Genomic DNA, 22,950 nt, shown 5'->3' with positions numbered 1-22,950 from the left:
CCTAAAAAAAAAAAAAAAAAAAAAAAAAGGAGAAGAAGATAAGAAAGCCAAATTCAAGACCTGTTCATTTTGAGGTGCCTGGACACACTGCATCTGAAAGACTGAAGATCATAGGGAGAAGGAAATACAGATAGAAGGGGGACAGTTCCAGAGTTCCTTGGCTGCAGCATGTGTTAGGAATGTAATGCTGTGTGGCAGTGAGACTTTGGCAGAATGGAGAGAGAGGATATTTGTAGGCTCAAAGGTACAGAGATAATAATGACTGTATGGATGCAGTGTGTCCTTGAAGGCCAGGTGGGGGGGGAAGGGGCAGGATTGCAACTGAAAAGTTGTGAGGAAGGATGGAATCTGAATAAATTAGTGCTGTGATAAGACTAAATTGTGATGGTTTGGACATGTGGACAAGATGGAGAATGATACGTGGATGCAGAGGGTGAAAGGAGTGAACAATGGGGATAGAGTTACATGAAGCAGATAAAAAAATGACCTATGACAAGGTCACAGATTATTACCAAACTGATAAGAGACTTCTGAAAAGAGAGCTGCATGAGATCAAGCAGTGTGGATAGACACCATTAAGTGACCATGGTCACTGCATACAAGAATGTTGGAGCCTTTATAAGTGAAAAAAAAAATGAAATAAAACAAAAATGGCAACTCAAAACAAAGACTTATTGTACAGTACTCACAGTGACATCAGATGAGGCAAGAGTTGCCAGGAGAGTGCCAGCTGTTATCATGGTGACCGAGACACATTTGTCAATGCTGTAGTGACGGCCCAAGACAAGCCAACCCATAATGAGGTTGGCAATCAGTCCCCCCTGTGGAAGGCAACTACACTTAGCCCTACACATTTACCTCACTTTACATTACTGTGGCAATGTAATAAATTTAACCTTTCCACCACTTGGAGTCACTCTTCATTCACCACAATAAAGCACTGGAACCCCCATTTTACTCTTTAACTTTATTTTCAGATTTTTCACCTACTAACATTTACAATATAACTATAGAAGGATGCTGTATAGTAAAAAACACTGCATCAACTGCACATATCAGATATGGAATATTCCATCCCTCACCTTTAGGACCAGCTTCAATCTTGTCTCCACAACTCTTGCTTTGACAAACCTGAGGCATCACAAACCCATAATTTCCTCCAATATTAATACTGAAGCACTAAATCAAACATCTATCTTATTTAATACATGCTTTGCTAAGTTTACAAAATCTCTCTACAGCATTCAATAGTTTTCCTTCAACACCATACACATGCTATACCCTGCATATTCCTTTCAGTTCACACTGGCATAACATTTCCCCAAAGTCATCAATCCTGTGAATATATTGCAGTTCTTCTCACATTCATCTCTGATAGTATATTAACCTAACAGCAAATAACTCTCACAGATCTCCTCTACTACTTCTAAAACAATCCTTTCATCAATCATTAGATATTCATACACCTGTCATATTGGTAAATTCACTGGCCAACAGCTAAAATGGTTCTCATATTTGAGTACGTGTCCCTGACTAATCTGATGGCACTGATTTCAAATCTGATTTTCATTTTGTGCTATCGGACCAGGTTTCTTGAGTATCAGACTGAAAACATATTCAATGTGGCATAACTCGTCTCAACCTTGTAACATATATTGAGACACACACAGTCTTCTAACATCAGAAACTTCACAAACGGCATCCCCCAAAGATCTGTTTTGTCCCCTACACTCTTTAATCTATACTGTACATGCACGACGTACCCACACCCCACACACCACAGATACACATAGCTTCCTATGCAGATGATATAACATTTACATGTACACACCAAAATGCAAACACTGCTACACACATCATTCAACCTTACCTCAACACACTACATGAATGGTTCACCACAAACAGGCTCAAAATAGCCCCAGCCAAATCTACAGTGACCCTTCTCACAAACTGGACAGCAGAACATAGTCACGTCCCACACCTCACCATAAACAACACTCCCCTACCACACACACACACACACCCAAAATCCTTGGTGTAACATACAATACATCAATGTCATTTAAACAACACATCACAAACATGAAAAATAAAATAACACCAAGACTCAATGCTTTGAGGTCACTTGCCCATACAACATTCGGGAACAACAAAGAAACCACCACCACAGTATACAAACAATACATACGTTCAGTGATGAATTATGCAAGCCCTGACAGGGCTTCTAACCTGACCAAAACACACTACACCACTCTACAGACCATACAGAACAAGGCCCTAAAAATAATCACAGGCTGCACAGCTACTACACCCACAAACCACCTACATCTATATATATAGATAGATTATATATATATATATATATATCTATCTATCTATCTATATATATATATATATATATATATATATATATATATATATATATATATATATATATATATATATATATATATATATATATATATATATATATATATCTATATATATACGTGAATATAAACAGATTGATAGACGGAGTGTTTTAGCCCCTAATTTTCCCACTGGTTGCAGGACCAAGTGCTGAGCACTGTGTCGATGAACAAATCATTGGTTTCAAGCAACACAGAGCGTGAACAGGAAATGGACCTCAATTAAGCAAGTGCTGAGCGTCCCCTCTGGTGTTACAAGAATACAGGTAGAAGAGGCAACAGGGTATTTCAGTGGAGTTTCACATGTGTTGAGAGAGAGAGAGAGAGAGAGAGAGAGAGAGAGAGAGGCTGAATGAACATGGACATACAGAAGTATTGATGAGCTGACTGACAAAAGGATACAAAAAACTTACTTGTAGGCAGACGCAGCTACTGAAATAAAGAATGGAAGATGGATAGAAAAAGACACACAAATATAAGAGAAAGACAAACAGGTACTGGATGTATACAGCATACAGGTACAAGATAAACAGATGGATAGATTTACAAATTCATACACATAAACAGACTCAAAAATAAAAACAGACACAAACATAAAAACAGAAGAAAAAAATAAAGTGCCTCCTAATCCCCAGATATACTCAACTTACACTCCTGAAGATGATGTGGAGAGGCATGGAGATCCTAAACCTGAAGGCAAGATTGTTGGTGATGTTGACTATGAAGAACATCACCACCAACACCAAGTAGTCCCTGTGGTGGGGGGTTGGAAAGAAAAACAAGGCTTAGGGTAATTGTATTAGAACCAGCTCTGGAGAGCTTGTACTACTTCATCCTTTGTTATTTATTCTACTCATTTTATTTATTTTACTCATTTTTCTCTTTGAACGTTGGGTTGAAACCGGGATGTCATGTCTCCATGGTTGTTCAATCTGTACATGGATGGGGTAATAAAAGAGGTACAAGGAAGGGTAGTGGATGTTGGAGTGGCCTTGGTGAGAGAGGATAGTGTTTGGAAACTCCCTATACTGTTGTTTGCAGATGATACTGTGTTGTTGAGTGAAGACGAAGGGGAGCTGCAAGGCTTGGTGGATGAGTTTGGGAGAGTGTGTAAGAAATAGAACCTAAAGGTGAATGCAGGGAAGAGTAAAGTGATGGTCTTTGTGAGAGGTGAAGTCAGTGAATGTACAGCGAGGTTGGATGGTGAGCAACTGGAAAATGTGAGTACATCTAAGTACTTGGGTAGTGTAATGATGGAAGTTTGGAGGGTGAAGTGCTTGAAAGGGTACAGCAGGGAAGAAAGGTTGCTGGTTCCTTGAAAGCAGTGATAAGAAACAGGGAAGTGAGCATGGAAGTGAAAAAGTGATACCAAATCTAATGTATGGAAGTGAAGCTTGGACATTGTTGGAAGGACACAAGGCAAGAGTGAGAGCAGTGGAAATGAGTTATTTAAGAGGAGCCTGTGGAGTCACATGGAGAGACGGGCTGACAAATGAGGATATAAAGCAGCATTGTGGTGTGGATGTGGATGTGATAGGAAGCGTTAGGAGGAATACACTGAGGTGGTTTGGCCATGTGGAGAGGATGGAGGGTGAAAGACTGACGAAGAAAGGGTATGTGAGTGAGGTGGAGGGGGGGAGAGGGAGGGGCAGGCTGAGGATGAGATGGAGGAATGGGGTGGAGAGGTATATGAGAGAGGGAGGTGTGAGTTGGGAGCAGGGCAGTGAATTGGCGGGGGAGAGGGCGACATGGAGGCGATTTGTTTGTGGCCACCCCGAACGGGATTGAGGCGTCCGGCAATAGATAGATAGATAGATAGATTATACCCCCATATTTTCTTGTACAGCATGTTATTGATACATACGCACCAGCACCATGTCCCTGTGGGGGTGTGTTAGAAAGAAAAACAAGTCTCAGAGTCATATAATTAGGTAGATTAAAAATTTTGCATTACCTCTTCCTTAGCAATTTACTGTACTCTTCACATTACACCTTAATATCCTCTTGTATGTTACTGATGCATCACCACCAGCACCAGGTAGTCCCAGGGTAACAACAGAGGCCACTGTTGCCATGTAACAAGTGTAAATGAAGAACGAGGCTAAAATACAAACATTCAGTAGAACCTCGAGATGATGGACTTCAATAGACCGGAATTCGCTTTTATTGGAATCGAGGAGCAACCAGATTAAACTCTTATATATCGGAAAAAGTCAAATAAAGCCAGAAGTCTGGACTGTCTGACCACCTCAGCTATGTTCGCCACAGTAAGGTAAATAAAAGACATGTTTATCAGTGTACAGTACAGTATTATTATATATATTATACCATTTGATTTTTATTGTGAATGCATAATACAGTACAGTACTGTAGTGGTAGTGAAAACAGTTTAAAAACCGTTGGTGCAATCCAGACTAATGTCTGATATATCGGAAAAAGTCCAGATTAGCAGGGGGAAGTCCTGATGTCACTTTTATCGGAATTTCACTTTTTTTTTGGAATGGGTTGGGCCCCAAGTTGTCTGTTATAGTAAAGTTCTATTGTATATACATCCATCCATCCATCCATTGCCAGACGCCATGTATCCCAAATGGGGTGGCCAAGGGCTTAGAGTTAATTGTTTTACAGGGAGGGGCACTAATCCTCCACCAACCCCACTTGACACGTAGGGATGCCAACAGCATCTGGTGTTCCCAGGCGGTCACCCATCCAAGTACTAACCAGACCCAACGTTGCTTAATGATATTATAAAATGGCTAAAATACATACATATATACGTAATGATATAATCTATCTATCTATCTATAGCCCGACGCCCTAATCCCGCAAAGGGTGGCCACAGACAAAACGCCTCCAAATAGCTCTATCACCCACCATTTGCCTACCCTCCCCCCAACTCACCCCCCCCCTCCCTCATATACCTCTAAACTCCATCCCTCCACCTTATGCTCGGTCTACCCTTCCCTCTCCCTCCCTCCACCTCACCTACATACACCCTCTTAGTCAGTCTTTCATTCTCCATTCTCTCCACATGTCCAAACCACCTCAGTGTATTTCTCCTAATCTTCTCAACTACATCCACATCAACCCCACAACATTCCTTCACTTCTTCATTCGTCAACCTGTCCCTCTACATCACTCCACATGCTCCTCTCAAGTAACTCATTTCCACTGCTCTCACTCTTGACTTGCTCCCCTCTTGCAAGGTCCACGCCTCGCTTCCATACGTCAGGGTAGGGATCACAATACTATCATGCAGTGACTTCTTAACTTCCATACTCACGTCCCTATTTCTCATCACTGCTTTCAGTGTACCAACAACCTTCCTTCCCTGCTGTACCCTTTCACGCACTTCATCCCCCAAAGTTCCATCCTTAGTCATCACACTACCCAAGTACTTGAATGCACTCACATTCTCCATATCCTCACCATCCAACCTCACTGAACACTCTGTGACTTCATTCCTCTCAAACACCATAACTTTACTTTTGTTTACATTAACTTTCAGATTCCTCCTCCTACACACTGTCCCAAATTCATTCACCAAACCTTGTAACTCCCATTCATCTTCACTCAACAATAGTCCATCATCAGCAAACAGCAACATCGTAAACTTCCAAATCTCACCCTCATTCATTAGGGCCAGCCCCAAATCCACTGCCCAACCTTGCACCTCCTTTACAACCCCATCCATGCATATATTAAACAGCCATGCAGACATCACACAACCCTGTTTCAATCCCACATTGAGATCAAAGACCTCACTCAGCTCACCATCCACTCGCACCGTAGCCATAGCTCCCTAATACATACTCTTCACAGCACTCAACAATTTCCCCTCCACTCATATATTCTTAATACCTTCCACATACCTTGCCTATCTATTCTATCACAAGCTTTCTCCAAGTCCATGAAGGCAGCATACACTTTCCTTCCCTTCTCTAGATACTTCTCCACTAAACATCTTAGAACAAATATCTGATTTACACACCCTACTCCCTTCCTAAATCCCCCTTGTTCTTCTCCAACTAACTCCTCTGTCATATGCCTAACCCTATCAATGAGTATTCTACCATATATTTTACCAGTCACACAAAGAAGGCAAATACCCCTATGGTTACCACATACTTCTCTCTCCCTTTTTCCTTTGTATAAAGGAACAATTATACCTGATTTCCAGTCCTCTGGAAAACTTCCCTCTTCCCAAGCCAATCTACACAACTTCCATATCCACTCCACAACAATCTCACCCCCATACCTAAGCATTTCACGACACACCATCAATTCCTGGGGCCTTTCCCAACTTAATCTTCTTCATCGCTTCCACTACTTCCGCCCTACTGATCTCTTCCTCCCTCCTCTCATCTCTTCTTCTCCCAGCCATTCCCCAACCACTTATACTCACACTGCTCTCACTCTCTACATTCAACAAATCCTCAAAGTGCTCCTTCCATTATCCTCAATTTCTCTCTCTTCTCCACCAACAATCTATTATTCCTATCTTTCACTCCCCTATTTCCCCTTTCACACTGCCTTACTTTCTTTACCTCCTTCCAAAACAATTTCTTACTCTCCCTCCATTTCACACTCAGATTCCTCCCAAACTCTTCATCCACTTTCTTCTTACTCTCCTTCACCAGTCTCTTAACCTCCCTTCTCCTGCTCACATATACCTCTCTCTTCTCTCTCATCTTCTCCCCTACCTCTACTCGCCAACCATTCACTATATGCCTTCTTCTTTTGTTCCACAGCTCATTTCACCTCATCATTCCACCATGCTGTCCCTTGCACACCCTTGCATCTCCTCCTCACTCCACAAACCGCCTCACACGCTGCGCCTATCTCTTCCGTGAATATCTTACATACGTCTTCCACCCCTTCCATCTGCTCTAGCTCATACCTTCCCAATCTTTCTTCCACTATGCTCTTATACTCTGTCACTTTCTCACTATCTTGCAATTTCTCCACTCTTCTCACAGGAGCTGTTTCCTCCTGTCTTCCCCTTCGTCTCCTCAACCACTTTCTTTGCAGCTCTACCTTGGCCATCACTAAGTGATGGTCCGAGACTCCATTCCCCCACCCTCTCCACACTCTTGCATCCAACACTTGTCTTCTCATTCGCTCATCCACACACACGTAGTCTATCATTGCCATTCATTCAACAAGTTCACCATCCATCCTCCTCATTACTCTCCATGTATACCGGTGGATCATCTTATGACGAAAGTAGGTGTTGGCTATTGCCAACCCCTTACAAGCACAGATGTCCACCAAAACACTACCATTCCCATCTACTTCAGCTGGCACACCCCACTGACCAACCACTCCATCCACTCGTACATTCCCAACTTTGCCATTCATGTCTCCAATCAACAGCACTCTCTCGCTCCTCTCAAACTTGTCCATACATGCTTCTACTCTCGCCCAAAACTCATCTTTCACTCTTGCCACTCGATCCTCTGTTGGGGCATACACACATACAATCGCCCATGCTTGTATACCTACTTTCATCCTCACCCATACAATCCTTGCACCCACTGTTCCATACTCTCTTATATTCTCCTTCCAGTTCTTGCTTATCATCAGACATACTCCCTCTCTTGCCCTCTCATTCTCATTGACTCCTGGACATATACCTAAACCATATTCTCATTCTCTCACCCTTTCAGCTTTCCATTTAGTTTCAGTCAATCCACATATATCCACTTTTGCATCCTCAAGCACCTGAACAATCTCTCTCTCTTTCACTTCATCATTCACTCCTCTCACATTCAGTTCCTACCCTCAGAATGTCCTTTGTCCGTTCCTTAGTCGTCAACGTATGGTCCGTCCGGGTCCGAGGCCCTTTATTAGCTTTTTTAGTTAGTTCTTTTTACGGGGTGGGGCACTAACCCACCACCAACCCTTTTAGTCACCTTGTACGACAAGCTGGGATACTGAGGGGGTATTCTTGAAACCCCCCTACCCCCAGGGGAGGGTACTAGTATGCAACACTGGTTCAACCACAGCACCCCTGATGTCCGCCAAAGTAGCAAATGGCTCGGTGAACGATTCCCAAAGTTTTTACAACTCTGGCGGGAGGTGAACCCTCGTCCACAAGCATGCGAAACGCACACTCTACCACTGTACCACGGAGGCTATATGATATAATAAAAAGGCTAAAATACAGACATACAGTTTACACATAATGATATAATAAATAAAACAAATTTTAAAAAATCTATATAAAAACATCAAGGATACATCATAAAACTATGCATAAATCAGTTACTGTTAAAAATATGCATAAAACTTAAGCTGATGAAGGCTTGGACTTCATGCCTATTAAATAGTCAAGTGCCATTAACTCCTTCACTACAATGATATGCCTGCATTATACAGTAAGAACAATGCTATAAGAACAAGAGAATGAAATATTGCCATGCAATACAAAGTCCCCTACCAGATATTAACCATACACATGTACTGTGTATATAATGTGGGTATGATAGCAATATGTATGTACTGTGTACACAATAAGGGTACGTAAAGACCTTCACCTTGGGAGTAGATGGCTGGTTGTTGCATGCAACACACCTTCATGGTATGGGGAATAGCTGTGTAAAGTTATATCAAAATCTGTCCATGAATGTGGAAGTTGCCGAGTGGACACGAATGCAGGTATTGTAGTTTAGTATGTCCGCACTCGACCATGTTTGAGCCCCATGTGTGGCCTTGACCTTGAGTGTATATGGCTGGTTCTTGCATCCAACACAACAACATGGTATGAGGAACAATTGAAGCCTTTTATCAAATAACGATGAACGTGCCAAATATCTAAAACTGAGATTTAAATCGCAACACACTTGTCCACCAGATGGTGGCGACTGTCATCCACTCACTTGATGCAGTGCCGCCTACTTCTTCCTTAGCTTTTATCATTCTTTTTCTGTGCCTGCCCTCCTCTCTTCCTATTTCTCCCATCTTTCCTGTCACTTCTTATTACTTTTTTTTCCTTTACAGATGGCTTTACATTGAGTGACAAGCCAAATGGTTTCCTGTAAGCCAAGAAACCATTTACAACGCTGGGTGGTAACCATATAACCAAACCATACGTGCTCCCTACGTGTCAACAAGTGGGTTGGTGGAGGGTTAGTGCCCCTCCCCGTAAAACAAATAACTCAAAGTCAAATGGCCACCCTTTATGGGATTATGGCGTCTGGTAATAGATAGATAGATAGATAGAGATTTAAATCGCAACACACTTGTCCACCATTTTCTATCCAGTGGAAATGTATTCATGGCATGTTCGTCTTACAACACAGTCGAAAGTCCTATACAACAAGTTAGATTCTTGTTCCACGTTGGTACACGTGGCCTGTGTCTCTCCGAGGAAAGTTGTAGTGGAATAAAGATGAACATGCCAACTAGCACTACTTCAGGCTGCCAATGAGCAGTGGGTCTCATGGTCTCATGATGGCATCACACTCACAGCCAATCAGAAGCTTTTTGTGGGTGTGTCGGCTGGCAGGTGTGGCAAGATCCTGCCCTTCCCAGTTCTGTCTAAACTGTAAGCCACACAGATGCACTTTTGGGTCATTACATTATTTTCACCTCAGATTTACAGTGATTTACATTGTAACATGAGTAACCTACATATTGATGACAACCAGGAGGTCCCTGAGCATACACAGAAGCGAAAACGTGATCCATCTTCTTGGAAACATGCAGTTGCCAAGCAAAAGCCAAATGCTGGGGAAGCATACGTGAGTTACGCACAAAAAAGAAAGTACCAGCTAGGAAAACTAGTCCTCCTTGTAACTGTGGCTGCTTCAACAACTTGGGCAGTGATAAAGTGAGTGATCTATTTACAGCTTTTGGGGCAATGAGTGATTATAACAGACAGAACAGTTACATTGTCAGTCACGTGAAAAGTGTTGCAATGAAGCGGCCTAATGTCAAGGGACATAAATCTATCTACCTATTGCCAGACGCCTCAATCCCGTTTGGGATGGCCACAAAAAAATCGCCTCCACGTCGTCCTGTTCCCTGCCATTTCACTGCCCTGCTCCCAAATTACATCCCCCTCTCTCATATACCTCTCCACCCCATCCCTCCATCTCCTCCTCGGCCTCCCCCTCCCTCTCCCCCCCTCCACCTCACTCACATACACTCTCTTTGTCAGTCTTTCACCCTCCATCCTCTCCAATTGGCCAAACCACCTCAGTGTATTCCTCCTAACGCTTCCTATCACATCCACATCCACACCACAACGCTCCTTTATATCTTCATATGTCAGCCTGTCTCTCCATGTGGCTCCACAGGCTCCTCTTAAATAACTCATTTCCACTGCTCTCAGTCTTGACTTGTGCCCTTCCAACAACATACAAGCTTCACTTCCATACGTTAGAGTTGGTATCACAATACTGTCATGTAGTAACTTTATCACTTCCATGCTCACTTCCCTGTTTCTTATCACTGCTTTCAAGGAACCAGCAACCTTTCTTCCCTGCTGTACCCTTTCAAGCACTTCACCCTCCAAACTTCCATCCTTACTCATCACACTACCCAAGTACCTAAAGGTACTCACATTTTCCAATTCCTCACCATCCAACCTCGCTGTATATTCACTGATTTCACCTCTCTCAAAGACCATCACTTTACTCTTCCCTACATTCACCATTAGATTCCGTTTCTTACACATTCTCCCAAACTCATCCACCAAGCCTTGCAGCTCCCCTTCGTCTTCACTCCAATATTTCCAAAATGGGCCAAAAATCGCAAAAAATTTGAAAAAATCCGACTTTTTTCCCACTCGTAATTTGAAATTGCCGTGCGGCGCCGAACAGCTGTTACACCATGGACCCTTCACCCTTTCCATACTCCCCCCTCCCCCTTCCCCTGTCAGGGTTGCCATTTGGTATTTTTCATTACCAAATGTGGGCCAATCTGGTAATGAAAAATTCGTATGGTAATGAATCAGAATAATACAATACCAAACGAATTTTTCACATGTATGAGGATACACAGGATGGAGATGGTGGATTGTTTGCTCTCTCTGATTAATTTGGTAGCCTATATAGCATGATAATAATCAACATGCTGTTAATTATAAGAAGAGTGATTACATGTATTTCCACTTGCATATATAATTAGTGAAGAATAGATGCTAGCTTTATGAAATGGTAATGAAAAGTTAAAAATGGTAATGAAAACTGAGGAGTTTGGTAATGTGGCCGTTGCAATCTGGCAACTCTGTTACCCCATTATCAACAGTCACAGCCTAACTTCAATCGAGAGCAGATGCTTATCACAATGCAAGCCACATGTGCCGGTGTTTAGTGAATAAACAGTGAATAAACTGCAGTACCTCGCCACTTGAACACACGAGAATTTACAGTGTTGTGCAGTGTTAAGAAATTAGAATTTAGAGTGCAAAGAATTAACTGTGGAGTGCAAACTGCCGGTTGAAACCAGTCCAGGAGCCAGGGACTTGTTGTAAGTACCCAGAATGTTTCATATTGTATAAACTCACCTCTAAAACCTCATTCTCTGGTTCTTTTGTGTTTATTTCAGTCTTTTATGTCCCTTATTGGTGTGATTTGGGTCTTAAATAGGTGCTAAACATGTCCAGAGGGAGTTGTATAGGTGTTTTTCTGAGTTAGGGTCCATAAGTACAAGTCCAGGAGGCTGGGGCCCACTATCCGGATGGGACCACTTTCCGGACATGCCTTTGGCTCTATTACATCGGATAGTGGGGGGATTACTGTACTGTATAACATTCGACAGACCATAAATTTCTTCGTCAAAGCCTAGCATAATACAATACAGTACTGGCAACCGTTGAACATGCATGGGGCAGCTGTGGCGGCGGGGGCACTTTAAGTGTGTTGCCGCGCCTTGGAACCCCTGCTATTTAACCCCTCGATGGGCGCGGGTCCAGAATTTTACGTGCATCCCTGGCCGACGCCAGGGCCATTTTCTGAAGTTTCGAAAATTGATTTTTTTTCCCTTGCCATATTGAAGAGGAAGTTCCAACGCACCTGGCAGTGCAAATTTCAGCTTCCTAGACCCATCCTGCGGCGTGCAATCAAATGCGGAAGTTGCATAAATTTAGGCAGCTGATACTAGTCACACGTAGGTATTGCAGTGATGCAACAACGCACTTTTTAAAGTTGACAATGACAATGGTGCTGAAAAGGTGTGAAATAACTATACAGAATACAGTGGATTCTCGAATTTCGACAGTTTAGAATTCGATGAATCAAATTTCGATGCATTTTGAAGTGGTCTGCCTACCTCACCTTTCGATGCAAAGTCGCGTATTTCGATACTCTCAGGGCCAGACTCCAACCAAAACAAGCAAAGATAATATTTTTGATGCGAATCAAAATGCTAGAAGTGAAGGAAAATTATAAGAAAAAGTATGAGCCAAACCTAACGTCGTATGTGACGTGTCAAGAAGAGAATGAAAATCAACATCATTTATTCATATGTGGAGCACACGATACTAAGGTTCTGAGACAATTCACTGTCAAGTCAATTCGCCATCAGATAATTCCCCGTCAAAACATGGACGATTTCCCGTTAGGACAATTTGCACCCTGGACTATTCCCCGTTATTCTATAAATATACTTACTATCTATCTATCTATTGCCAGACGCCTCAATCCCATTTGGGGTGGCCACAAACAAATCGCCTCCAAGTCGCCCTGTCCTCCGCCATTTCACTGCCCTGCTCCCAACTCACACCCCCCTCTCTCATATACCTCTCCACCCCATCCCTCCATCTCATCCTCGGCCTCCCCCTCCCTCTTCCCCCCTCCACCTCACTCACATACACTCTCTTCGTCAGTCTTTCACCCTCCATCCTTTCTACATGGCCAAACCACCTCAGTGTGTTCCTCATAACGCTTCCTATCACATCCACATCAACACCACAATGCTACTTTTTATCCTCATTTGTAAGCCTGTCTCTCCATGTGACTCCACAGGCTCCTCTTAAATAACTCATTTCCACGGCTCTCACTCTTGACTTGTGTCCTTCCAACAACGTCCAAGCTTCACTTCCGTACGTTAGAGTTGGTATCACAATACTGTCATGTAGTAACTTTTTCACTTCCATGCTCACTTCCCTGTTTCTTATCACTGCTTTCAAAGAACCAGCAACCTTTCTTCCCTGCTGTACCCTTTCAAGCACTTCACCCTCCAAACCTCCATCCTTACTCATCACACTACCCAAGTACTTAAACATACTCACATTTTCCAATTCCTCACCATCCAACCTCGCTGTATATTCACTGACTTCACCTCTCTCAAAGACCATCACTTTACTCTTCCCTACATTCACCTTTAGATTCCGTTTCTTACACACTCTCCCAAACTCATCCACCGAGCCTTGCAGCTCCCCTTCGTCTTCACTCAAAAACACAGTATCATCTGCAAACAACAGTACAGGGAGTTTCCAAACACTATCCTCTCTCACCAGGGCCACTCCAACATCCACTACCCTACCTTGTACCTCTTTTATTACCCCACCCATGTACAGATTGAACAACCATGGAGACATGACACATCCCTGTTTCAAACCAACTTTCAAAGAGAAAAATTCACTTAATTCACCATCCACACGCACTGCAGCCTTCGCACCATTGTACATACTCTTCACAGCATTCAACAACTTCCCATCTACTCCATATATTCTTAACACTTTCCACAATCCTTGTCTATCCACCCTGTCATATGCTTTCTCCAAATCCATGAAAGCCACATACAACTTCTTTCCCTTCTCTAGAAACATTTCCACTAAAGATCTAAGAATGAATATCTGATCTACACAACCTCTTCCCTTCCTAAAGCCTCCCTGTTCTTCTCCAAGTAATTTCTCTGTTCTTTCTCTAACTCTGTCAATAAGTATCCTACCATACACTTTTCCTATTATACTAAGAAGACAAATGCCCCTGTGATTACCACACACTTCTTTTTCCCCTTTTCCTTTGTACAAGGGAATAATTATACCTGACTTCCAATCCTCCCAAATCACATCCCCCTCTCTCATATACCTCTCCACCCCATCCCTTCATCTCATCCTCGGCCTCCCCCTCCAAATCAATACCCCACAAGGTAGGGTAGTGGATGTTGGAGTGGCCCTGGAGAGAGAGGATAGTGTTTGGAAACTCCCTGTACTGCTGTTTGCAGATGATACTGTGTTGTTGAGTGAAGACGAAGGGGAGCTGCAAGGCTTGGTGGATGAGTTTGGGAGAGTGTGTAAGAAACAGAATCTGAAGGTGAATGTAGGGAAGAGTAAAGTGATGGTCTTTGAGAGAGGTGAAGTCAGTGAATGTACAGCGAGGCTGGATGGTGAGGAATTGGAAAATATGAGTACGTTTAAGTAATTGGGTAGTGTGATGAGTAAGGATGGAGGTTTGGAGGGTGAAGTGCTTGAAAGGGTACAGCAGGGAAGAAAGGTTGCTGGTTCTTTGAAAGCAGTGATAAGAAACAGGTAAGTGAGCATGGAAGTGAAAAAGTTACTACATGACAGTATTGTTTTTTTTTTTTTGTTTTTTTTAAATAACAGAACGGAGGAAGGAAAAACAAATGGGGAAAAAAAAAAAAATCCATACACCAGGTTACTGGTGTTTTCTATTCATAAAATATCTGTAACAGTTAGACTTGAACAGTTGTGGGTTGAAATTTGGAGGAAAACAACTCTGGGGAAGCGAGTTCCAGAGAGATGCAGTTCGGGGAATGAAAGAATTCTGATAGGCAGAAGTTCTGCAATATGGTTGAGTGACATTCCAGTCATGAGCACTAACAGATGCCCGTGTAGCACGAGGGAAGGCATGGAGAGGTGGCACCATGGACGCAACTTCGTCTGAGCATTTGCCAAAAAAATATCTGTAAAATAATGCAAGGGAGGCAACATTCCTTCTTACTTGCAGGGGAGGTAGTTTATGTGTAATGGCAGGGTTGTTAATGATTCTAACAGCTTTATTCTGAATTTTGTCTAGTTGTCTTAATGCAACCTCTCCACAACCATTCCACAAGGGTGAGCAATATTCAAGCTGAGAGCGCACATGACTCTTATAAATTATAGCTAACTGCTCATCGGCGAAGAAGTTACGGACTCTGTACAATAATCCAAGTTTCTTTGAGGCGGTTTTAGCAAGTGATCTGACATGAGAGGTCCAGCTGAGGGCACTGTTAAGTGAGACACCAAGAATTTCAATACTTTTGGAGATGGGAATATTAGTAGCACTGAAGGTAATGTACGAATCTGTTAAAATCTGTCTATTAGTAAACTGTATATATTTAGTTTTACTAGCATTAAAAGAGACAAGGTTGTTTTGTCCCCATTCACTGATTGTAGCTAGATCTTGATTTATGGAGAAGGCTGTACTGAGTTGAGAGGTAGAGATATTAGACTTAGTAAATGGATGTCTGAGTGTGAATGAACTATGTAGTGTTGAGTCATCTGCATATGAGTGAACGGGATTGTGAGTGACAGATAAGAGATCATTAATATGAACCAGAAATAGGGTTGGTGCCAGAACTGATCCCTGCGGCACGCCGGCGTTAATTGAGTGGAAATTCGAATATACATCATCTACTTTTACTCTTATTTTCCTGTCACTAAGATAAGAAGAAATCAAAGGAACAAAAGACGTTAGTCCATAGCAAGGGAGTTTGGACAGCAGGGAACGGTGCCATACTCTGTTGAAAGCTTTAGAGATACCAAGAGCTACTTCATGAGTTTCTCCAAAAAGATCAATTGATTGATGGATGGTATGAGTTAAGAGATTGAGTATGTCAATGGTGGATCTTTCGTGGCAAAAACCGTATTGTCTATCACTAATTAAGTTGTTGGATTCAAGATGTTTAACAATATGCTTATTAATTAAAGTTTCAAATTCCTTACCAAGAGAAGATGTGACAGCTATTGGTCTGTAATTGGAGGGGTCAGACGAACTTCCTTTCTTCGGAACTGGGTAGATATTGGCTTCTTTCCATGAATTTGGGAATAAAGAAATACGTATGCATAGTCTGAATAATTTGGCAAGGACAGAGGCAAGTTCAGGGGAACACTTTTTCAAAACAATTGGCAGAATTCCATCTGGGCCTGGAGCTTTGTTGGTAGGTAAATTGTCTAGGATGGATTTTACGAATCTTGTCTGAATATTAAGTGGGGCAATTTTGGGAGAATCAAGTTCCAGTACTGAGACATTCTGGCTGGTATCATCTATGGTAGAGTTTCTTGCAGAGGTACTAGCAAAGATATCTGCTTTCCCACGTGGGTCATTTGTAATATCGCCATCTGAAGATTTTAGTGGGGGAATGGAAGATGACTTGTTAAAGTTATTATTGAAAGAATTAAGAGTTGACCAGAATATTCTGTTGTCATTAGGGTTGTTAAGTAGTTCTGATGCTTGCTTTTGAAGAAAGTTTGATTTAGATAGATTTAATACAGCTTTTGCATGATTTCTAGCAATTTTAAATTGGGAGAGTGATTCAGATGTTTTTGATTTTAAGTAAGAGTTATATGCTAATGACTTTTGAGCTGTTGCTCTGGCACAACTGCCATCAAACCATTTTGGAGAGTTTGATCTTTTAGTGAATTGTTGACTTGGTATGAATAAATCCATACCAGCTAGTATTAAGTCGCAAATGTGGGACTGGGTAGAATTGGGATCACTAGAGAAGAAAGACTGCCATGGAACATCAGCAAGATAATTTCCTAAATCCATCCCAGTCTGCCCTGTCAAAGTGCCATCGGGTCACCCTGACAGGTTCAGAATGGGGAGGTGTAGGAGGGTTAACTAATGAGGCTTTGATGAGATTGTGGTCAGAGGATCCAAGTGGTGACAGTACCTCTATCCTGTATTGATCTGGATTATTTGTCAAGAATAAATCCAAGAGATGGGCATTATGGTCAGGATTATCAGGTATTCTGGTTGGTTGCTTTACCAACTGGGTGAGATTAAACGATTCCGCAAACAGCTCGCATTCTAGACCAGCGTCGTCAGTCCGGGCAGAATGCAATAACCATTCAACATTGTGTATGTTAAAATCACCCAAAATGGTAATTTCATTGCCAAGGGCAAGGTCAAGGTTACTCAACTGAGTGGATATGGAATCAAATGCACTGGGTTCCGAAGAAGCATTGGGGGAACGATAAACTACACAGATATATTTAGTAATGTTTTGGCAATTTAATTTATATAATGAGTAATCAAAACTGGATGAAGTGAAGTTTAAAATAGTATCAACTCCATATTGGGATTTGATATAACAACAGGTGCCGCCCTTGTTTCGAAAGTTTGTAAGGAGATGGTAACCGGGAAAACAAAATGGAGATATATCGGTAGAGGGTGAGATTTGTGGTTCTGTGAGGAAAAGGGCCAAAGGGGATATGGACTGAAGGAAAAAATGACTTGCATTTAAATTTGTGGTAAGGCCGCGGATGTTGGTAAAGAATAAGGCTGCACCGTCACCTCTTCGCCGACGAGCATTCCCGGAAATAGCAACAGTCGCTGCCGGCACAGTCGCTTGATGGCGACCGGGAGGACCCTGTGCCTCCAGCCCTACCCTGCCGGTGGTGGCAATCCGAGGTACCACCTCATTTGATTGTAAGATTGCAGCGGCCATTACTAAAGATGTGAATAGAAGGTGTGATATGTTATGCGCATGTAGTGTGGTGTAGACAGTTGAAGGTAGAGGTATTATCAGAGCATGCTGGCCTACTCTCTGTGTAAATGAATGCACTGAAAATGTTCAGAAAAGGGAGATGGTCAGGATCAAGTCCTGAGGGCTGGTGAAATGGGAGCTCCAGCTCTCCCTATCACCAGCTTGCCATCAACCTCGGGAGTACTGCCCTGTTCGACTGGTGCCACAGTGATACCAACTCTAACGTACGGAAGTGAAGCTTGGACGTTGTTCGAAGGACACAAGTCAAGAGTGAGAGCAGTGGAAATGAGTTATTTAAGAGGAGCCTGTGGAGTCACATGGAGAGATAGGCTGACGAATGAGGATATAAAGGAACGTTGTGGTGTTGATGTGGATGTGATAGGGAACGTTATGAGGAACACACTGAGGTGGTTTGGCCATGTGGAGAGGATGGAAGGTGAAAGACTGACGAAGAGAGTGTATGTGAGTGAGGTGGAGGGGGGGAAGAGGGAGGGGGAGGCCGAGGATGAGATGGAGAGGTATATGAGAGGGGGGTGTGAGTTGGGAGCAGGACAGTGAAATGGCGGGCGACAGGGCAACTTGGAGGCAATTTGTTTGTGGCCATCCCAAACGGGATTGAGGTGTCTGGCAATAGATAGATAGATAGAAGATATAATAAGAGATATTAAAGTAAAAGAATCAATAATAGAAATAGTAATACAAAATGAATTACAGGTGGTGGCAAATACAATAGGCAGAATACTGAAACAAGGAGAAATACAGTAATTATGAATATAAGGAGCAACATAGGTATGAACAGTAGAGACTGAGAAAAAAAAAAGAAAAAAAGTCATGTTGTTTAAGGACAAGAGCTCCCGCATGGGAGTAGGCACCAAAAACAACAAGCCATGTGCAAGGTGATGTTCTGTTGTCAGCGGCCATCTTGCAACTGTCCTGCCAGAAGCCAGCCCTCTACAGCCAAGTGCCGCACTTTCAGCTTGTATCTTCCACGTGTGGACATGCATTTCACTGCACTTTAGTTGTATGTATTTTTTTTTTTTTTTCGTCACAACTTACCTGTTTCAAGATGGAAAGCAAGAGTGGTTCTTCGGGTAGCAGTGGTAATGGACAAGAGCAGCCTGGCACCTCTAAATCTTCGCAGCCAAAAGAGAAATGGCAACACAGGAAAGGGCAAAAATACACGAAGTATACACTTGCTGACAGTATGGCCATACAATGCAGAACTACAGTTACTTAACCACAGTTATAGTTCATAGAGTTTACAGGGGGTGTGGGCAAATAATCATGATTTTACATAGTTAGGTTCAGAGACCCCGGACCCAAAACAAATTTTTCCCATAAGAAGTTCAGTTTAAATTTCTATGATTTGAATCTTAGGCACCCATGCCACTGAAATTCGAGAATCCACTGTACAGTATTTGTATTTTGAAGTTTTTCAGTACAATACCCTCACATACAATACGTGTTTGTCCAGCACGATTCGCGTCCAGCACGGAGAGCAAAAAATTAGTACGATTTAATATGCTTTAAGTACTGTAAAACGGGTGCGTAAGCATAACACTGAAGGAGCTCCGAGAAGTGGGCGAAATCCACACAGTTTGCCTCTAGCATGATCACCCCTGGTCCAACACGGTCATACTGGACGGTCCTGTGACGCTGACAGCCAATCAATTCTTCCGATCAAGTAGCCTCCCCCGCCCGCTATCATGACGAGATCATGATGTCGCCCAATGAAAAACGCTTCCGTTTTCACGTGATGTTTTGTTTAAATTTCTCCCGCCACAGCGCCACTCAGTTGCATAATTCGCATTGGACGGTGCTTTTTTCTCGCTGCATTTTCTGCCCTTGCTACTGCATTTTACCCTGCTCACGATGCCTAGGAAGCCTTCTGAGAACCCCAAGAAGCGGCGGCACCTCCCTCAGGCCACCAAGCTAGAATTCATCGAGAGGCAGAAGAAAGGGGAGAGGAATTTCAAAGGATTTATGAGGGAGGTTGAGGAGGAGCAGCAGCCATTACCCGCTAGTGACGCCAGCAGCCATCCTCCAGGGACCCAGTAGGACTACCTAGTCTTGGATATCACCTTCCATTCCCAGCAAGCCCACCAACATTATCCTAAAAGGTTAGTTATCATTCATAGTACAGTATCATTTATTATAATTACAGTAGTACCAATACTGTATATGTATTGGTATATGGTAAGTATTTAGGGTGACTTTTCCTAGGGTTGCTGACATAATTCATTTTTCCCCATAAGCTCTGTTGTTTGTCCAACACGTTTTTGGTCCAACATGGGACCCATGCATGACAATATTACCGTGTTGGACGTGAGGGTACCGTACATAATATGCGAGATTTGAATGTAAAAAATCATATTATGAATTTATTTTCCATTTTTCTGTGTTTAGTGTATTTACGGTAGCATCGACTTACTTTTGCAGTCTGGTTGGTGGAGTTTGTTGGAAAAGGGAGGTGAGAGTGTCAGTTTTCAGACCTAAATGAGATAAACATCATCCCTTGAGTGTACAGGCTGGACGGTGAGGGTTAAATTGCAAGATGACCTGCCATTCAAACCTCACACGAGCTGATTATCAGGAAGGGAAGGAAGACCTTTTCACCCAAGTAAGCATCGAGTGAACACAGAAAACTTTCCTGTTATGCTTGTAAAAGGCAAAGAATATGTAAAATGATTCAAAACTGTGCAAGAAACCTGAGCAAATAGGTAAAGACACCAAAAAAAAATTAATTTTTCTTTTATTTATATCTTTTTTGTTTATTTCTGTTTATTTATAATCGTAAACAGGGTGGTTGTGTGTGTTTGGCAAGGGAGGAGAAAGATGATATTTTCTGTCTGGGTCAAGATAATGCGTGTAACTAAGCGTGTTTAGGCATGGACACGAGCGAAAAAATCGTACATCCACTTGTCAAGGTAGCTGGTGGTAAACTGACATTTGAGGTGTGAGAGTGTGAAGTGAAGGTCAGTCTTATGTCCCAGATGATTGTTCAGTTCTCGAAAGACTTCACAGTCTTCTACAAGTCGCGCTGCATCGACGATCCAAAACAGTACAACAAACCTGAGCAAAAAGGTATGGATACCAAGACAAAAATTTATTTTTCTCTTATTATCATGTCTTTTTTGTTTGTGCCTGTATTATTTCATGATCGTAAACAGGGTGGTTGTGTGTGTTCTGCAAGGGATGACAAAAATGATATTTTCTGTCTGTGTTGCGATAATGGGTGTAGTTATGCTTGTTTAGGCAAGGCTATGAGCGAAAAAAAAATTTAAATCCACTCATCACAGCAGCAGGCTCTGAACTGCTTGATGGGATGCATGGGAGTGTAGTGTAAGTCAGTCTGAAAACGTTCAGAATGTTCATTCACTTCCCCCAAAATTTTTGCCATTTTTTATAGACTGCACTCGAATGACGCCTGCGGCCATTTATCAGCTAAACGTCATTCAACACCGGCGGCCATGGAGGAGTCAAGTCCATCAAGCCTGTTGTCTACTGTTTTTAAGGTGACTGACCATATTTTTGTTATTTTAGCTGTATCTGTAGTATATGTCTTAAAAATTTTCCCTTTATTATATCTCTAAGGTTAAAATAATATCACGGTTTGAGGGAGTCTTGTCCATATGTTATTTTTCCCATAAGATTTGGTATTCAAAGTACAGTACACAAAATCACAGTGCACGAGGCCGTGGATCGCCCATCCACTCATGCACTGTGTGAGCTCACTGTATGTACGTGCCGTGGGGGTGCTAGCACCCAGGTAAGAGTGAATGGGGATTTGAGTGATGAGTTTTCCGTGGATGTTGGTGCACATCAGGGTTCAGTTTTGAGTCCAATGTTGTTTATCATGGTACATGAAGCCCTCTCACGTGACTTCAGAAATGGACTCCCGTGCGAGATGTTGTATGCTGATGATTTGGTGTTGATTGCAGAGAATGAAAGGGAGACGGAGGAAAGATATAGGAAGTGGGGAGATGGTATGGGGCACAAGGGCTTAAGGGTAAATGCAGATAAAAAAAAAAGTGATTATATCTAGGGTTGGTGGCGGTACTGTCAAAGACGAGGAAGAGTGGCCATGTGCAGTTTGCCACAAGGGCATGGGAAGTAATTCCATCTTGTGCAGTGTTTGTGATAAATGGGTGCACAAAAGATGTAGTGGTATCAGAGGTAGACTGTGAGATAATGTTGATTTTATGCATGCGACGTCTCGGGGAGAGCAGGGATTGAACTTGCTGGTGGGTCTCTTGAGTGTGTGAGTTTTGTTATTTTGGAGACATATTGTGTGCTGGAGGTGGGGCTGGAGTTAGCTCTGTGGCTAGGGTGAGAAGTGGTTGGAAGAAGTTCAGGGAGCTGTTGCCTCTCCTGACACTGAGAGGACTCTCCCTACGTGCTAAGGGGTCTTCATATGCAGCATGTGTTAGGGGTGATGCTGTATGGTAGTGAGACCTGGGCAGTAAAGGAGGAGGATATTCGCAGGCTCAGACATACAGAAATGACAATGATTAGGTGGATGTGCAGTGTGTCCCTGCGTGCAAGGCAAGGGGGGGCTGGGTTTATGATGGAAGAGTTGAGGGGTGGGATGGGACTGGAGTGTATTGGTGTTGTGATGGGGAGAGGTAGATTGAGGTGGTTTGGGAATGTGGAGAGGAATGGGGATGGTAATTGGGTGCAGAGGGTGAGAAGTGTTCATACTGGGGGTGGGGTTGTGAGGGGTAGACCGAGAAAGACGTGGGACGAGGTCATTAAGTGTGACTTCAGGGTTAAGGGACTGAAAAGGGAGGCTCCAACAGATCGCGCAGCATGGCGAGCCGCCATTAGGTGACCAAGGCTAACGCATGCAAGCATGTTGGAGCCTTCAAAAACGAAAACG

At 42.7% G+C, this 22,950-nt stretch overlaps 1 protein-coding gene across 1 annotated transcript in view; it reads right to left on the bottom strand.

Annotated features, from left to right (window-relative positions):
• The window catches only part of LOC145390721 (UDP-xylose and UDP-N-acetylglucosamine transporter-like), a 144,409-nt gene that overhangs the window by 107,968 nt on the left and 13,491 nt on the right, over nt 1-22,950 (bottom strand). Inside the window, exons 3-4 of the mRNA XM_080265515.1 lie at nt 3,059-3,161; nt 681-821 (exon numbers count right to left, since the gene is read on the bottom strand). Of these exons, the coding sequence (XP_080121641.1) occupies nt 681-821; nt 3,059-3,161 (244 nt within the window). The remainder of the gene's footprint in view (nt 1-680; nt 822-3,058; nt 3,162-22,950) is intronic.

Source organism: Coenobita brevimanus, chromosome 15 (genome assembly GCF_032717465.1).
Source record: "Coenobita brevimanus isolate Jiangsu-jjx chromosome 15, ASM3271746v2, whole genome shotgun sequence".
Lineage (NCBI taxonomy): Eukaryota > Metazoa > Arthropoda > Malacostraca > Decapoda > Coenobitidae > Coenobita > Coenobita brevimanus.
The sequence above is the reverse complement of the archived record's forward strand: the minus strand, read 5'-3'. Positions and strand labels throughout refer to the sequence as shown.